Source organism: Cebus imitator, unplaced genomic scaffold, assembly GCF_001604975.1.
Source record: "Cebus imitator isolate Cc_AM_T3 unplaced genomic scaffold, Cebus_imitator-1.0 Scaffold340, whole genome shotgun sequence".
NCBI classification, from domain to species: Eukaryota; Metazoa; Chordata; class Mammalia; order Primates; family Cebidae; genus Cebus; species Cebus imitator.
In genome coordinates, this window is record NW_016107655.1 from 600,708 (window position 1) to 604,692 (window position 3,985).

The window sequence follows — 3,985 nt, forward strand, 5'->3', positions numbered from 1 at the left end:
TAGAGAAAGTCTCCAAATGGAGAGATTCATTTGAACTTAATTGCAAAATTCCTTTCTCTTGAAAATTTTAATTATTGTAGCTACCTTAGTGTTCTGGGAATGCTGCTTCAATATTTAGTGTTTTGTAGGTGAAATAGCCTTTTCTTGTTATCAGAGCCAAAGCAAGCCTAGAACTTTTACATCTATAAGAGAGTAGGTATTAGCAAAAAGGGAATAAACAACGGTGGGGCTAGATAACCTGATGCACGTGATATATTTTGTTCTTCAGAGTTGTAGGCCTTTTTCCACCCTAGATTTTACTTTTTTCCCACTTGACGGGTAGCATTCTAGTTTCCCTCACCTAGGAACACAAAGGTAAACCTCTGTGTGTTACCTCTACGTCTAGATCTAAAAGATGACGGCCCAAAGAAAAAACTTAGTTTCTTCTGCCAGCCTAAAGTCTGCTATCTTAGTGCTATCCATAGACTGTTTCTTCCCTGGCCAGTCGAAATTTGGAATGCTTATCATCTTGTTGGTAAACATAACCGATTACAAGAATATGGCCTGTCAGGCCTTAACAGGGTAACTGTATCACAGTAATTCAACCAAGCCATAAAATGGAGTAATAGGTAAACATTAAGGATGACAATTGTTTAATACTCTTCTTATTGACAACATTTTGTATTACTTGGTGGTGGCAAGAAGTTTTAATTTGAATTAATCCACTTCCTCACTGTAAGACAGTAGCTAAAATGAATCAGCTCACTAGAAATATGGTACTATAACAGATTTATTCAAGAAACCTTTAATACCCTTTTCATCTATAATGACTGTAAAAAGCTGCTAGGAATAAAATCAGGTTCTTAAACATGATGTAATACAGTGTTTCTTAGCAGGAGAGCTATTGACATTTTGAGCAGGACAGTTCTTTTTTGTGTGGGACTTTCCTATTCTGCCCTTTATAGGACATTTAGCATTTTTGGCCTCTAGACATCAAATGCAAGTTCAGGTTGAGCATACCAATGGAAAAATGTTCCAGAATATGAAACTTTTTCAGTGCCAGCATGATGCTTAATTAAAGAAAATGCTCATTGGGACATTTCAGATTTGGGATGCTCACCTGTTAAGTGTAATGCAAATATTCCAAACGCTGAATAACTCTGAAGTCTGAAATGCTTCTGATCCCAAGCATTTCAAATAACAGATACTCATCCTGTAGCCCATTTCCTGACCTTTGTAAATAGAGGCCAGGAAGTTGATTTGCAACATCAGTAGGCCAATGACTTGTAGACATTCTTCAGCATAATCTTGCAAAAAAGCCTACCATGTAAAACACATTAAATCAGAGCTTCCTTGGTTGAAACTGGGAATCCTGTCCACACAGTACCCATCACCCCACTGGCTTGGCTTGGGTCCCTCTGAGGCCCTCCTTGGAAGACCCAGCATGCTATTTTGCACAAGGTAATGAGAACCAGATCCTGAGAAATTATGAGATAATTGCCATTCAGTGAGTTAGTTGCAAGGTTCTTATCCCAGACTTTATGATTTTAATTTGGTAATAGTCTTTTCATTGTAACAACTGCTTATTTACATCTAAGATCTACCTCTTTTTCTCTAGAATTGCTTCTTTAATACATTGCTGTTGAGTTGATTAGATACAGACACATTTCAGTTGTTTCAACTCTGACTTTTTAAATTTCTAAATTTGTGCAGCATTTATTTGCATCAGAGCAAAGAGAAGAGATTATTAAAAGTGCAATAGACCATGCTGGTAACTACATAGGTATTTCATTGAGAATAAGGAAAGAGCCTTTAGAATTTGAGCAATATTTGAATCTTCGCTTTGGAAAATACAGCACTGATGAATCCATCACGTCTTTAGCAGAGTTTGTAGTCCAAAAAATATCACCTAGACATTTGGTAAGACCCATACGTTAAAAATGAAAATTTGTTCATGATTTTGATATTTTTAAAAATAACTTTTTAATATGTCTCAATTTTACTGTTTGAAGGAGCCTGTGAAAAGAGTTCTAGCACTTACAGAAACGTGTTTAGTAGAACGTGATCCAGCAACCTATAATATTGCCACATTGAAGCCTTTAGGAGAAGTAAGTTTCAGCATTGTTAGCTGAAATGAGATTTCTTTCTATTGATAAATTAGGATAATTTTGTATTTTAATGTTTACTCATGGCTAAAGAATATGAAATGGGTAGAATCAGTATTTAACTCTTAATATATTTATGTTCATTGATCTCAGAACAATGATTACAAAAGTTATTTTCTAAGTATATGAAGCATGGAACTTGTTAATAACTGAAAATTTAAATGAGACTTTTAAGCAGCTTTTAAACTCTGATATCATAAAAAAGTCACACCTTAAAATATTGACTTTTGTAAGCTAAGTGATGCATTTTATAATGAAATACTATAAAACTATAAACTTTTTTTGTTGAAGCTGATTTTTTGTTTTTTCATTAGGTATTTGCATTGGTCTGTGACTCAGAAAATCCACAACTTTTTACCATTGAATTTATAAAAGGACAAGTACGGAAATATTCTTCAACAGAAAGGTATTTTTTTCTTTAAGTTTTTGAAGTCCTAGTATGTGCAAGTCAGAGTGCTTGGTCAACAAGAAAAACCAAAGATTTGTAGTCTAGAAATTTAAAATTGTTTAACTTTGGAAAAGACATTTTCTTGTATATTTAAAATGACCTTTCAGTTTTCAGAGGTTTTTTTTGTTTGTTTTTTGTTTGGAGGCAGCCTTAACTCTGTCACCCAGGCTGGAGTGCAGTGGCATGATCTAAGCTCACTGCGACCTCCACCTTCCAGGCTCAAGTGATTGTCTTGCCCCAGCCTCCTGAGTAGCTGGGATTACAGGCAGGCACCACCACGCTGAGCTTTTTTTTTATTTTTTTTTTATTTTTTTTTATTTTTAGTAGAGATGAGGTTTCACCGTGTTGACCAGGCTGGTCTCGAGCTCCTGACCTCAAGTGATCCACCTGCCTTGGCCTTGAAAAGTGCTGGGATTACAGGCATGAGCCACCATGCCTGGCCTGTAACTAGTGTTTTTGTAGTATTACAAAATGGCAGCATTTACTTTCATTGTTAAGTCGTTTGGATAACAGTTACAGGTTACTTTGATATAAATACACTTGAAGTTAGATATTTATACACTAATAGGAAGCTAGTTATCAATTTTCCAGTGGAATATTCTTGCATGTTTTTACATTATTGTAATGTGGCTCTTTCTATGAAAACTTTGAGTTGCTATATAGTTCATAAGTTCCTGTAAACACATAAGGTAAAACACATTTATAATACTTTTCTTCTGTGAATGACTGGATCTCCCTTTATGTACAAATCATTGTCATGAGATTGCAGTTCTTAGATTCCAAATATTTACTTCATGCTGTTTTAAATTGATTGGGACTAAGTCTTTTTTTAAAAACAATTCTGGTACACTTTGCCACTGCGTACAATACAGCCTTATTAAGGTTTTTTTCACTTGCTGTAGTATGATGGGTAGCTGTTTCTTAACTTACAAAGCTTTCAGTCTGAGGTCAACAAGACTGGAATCTTAAGCAATGGTTATATTTTTTTCTGCTCTGAATTCAAGGAAAAAGAATATCTGAAAAAGTACAGATGTTCTAATCAGCCGAAGGATCTTAACACTCAGTTTGTCAGACTCTTTATGTACATTGTTTTGCTTAATCCTGACGGTAGCCCTAGGAAGAGGATGCTCTTATTCCCAATAACATTTATATGCAGAAAGTAAAGCAGCTTATTTGTGACTTGGGGTTAGGAAAAGATTTCTTAGATATAATAGTAAAAACAGATTTAGAAAAAAAAGGTTGTTAATTAGACTCCATTAAAATTTGGAACTTTGACACCATTTAGAAAAAAGACAAATCGTAGAAAAATCTTTGCAAAGCGTATAGCTAATAAAGGACTTCTTTTTTTTTTTTTGAGGTGGAGTTTCACTCATGTTACCCAGGCTGGAGTGCA

At 34.8% G+C, this 3,985-nt stretch overlaps 1 protein-coding gene across 3 annotated transcripts in view; it reads left to right on the top strand.

Moving 5' to 3' along the window:
- Window positions 1–3,985, top strand: part of DNAJC13 (DnaJ heat shock protein family (Hsp40) member C13) — a 123,502-nt gene that overhangs the window by 35,783 nt on the left and 83,734 nt on the right. For all 3 annotated transcript variants that reach the window (XR_001818295.2, XM_017505696.2, XM_017505697.2), the window contains exons 7-9: window positions 1,693–1,899; window positions 1,992–2,087; window positions 2,459–2,550. Coding sequence is in view for 2 of the 3 variants with exons in the window: in XM_017505696.2 (XP_017361185.1) it covers window positions 1,693–1,899; window positions 1,992–2,087; window positions 2,459–2,550 (395 nt within the window). In the remaining variant the exon portion in view is untranslated. The remainder of the gene's footprint in view (window positions 1–1,692; window positions 1,900–1,991; window positions 2,088–2,458; window positions 2,551–3,985) is intronic.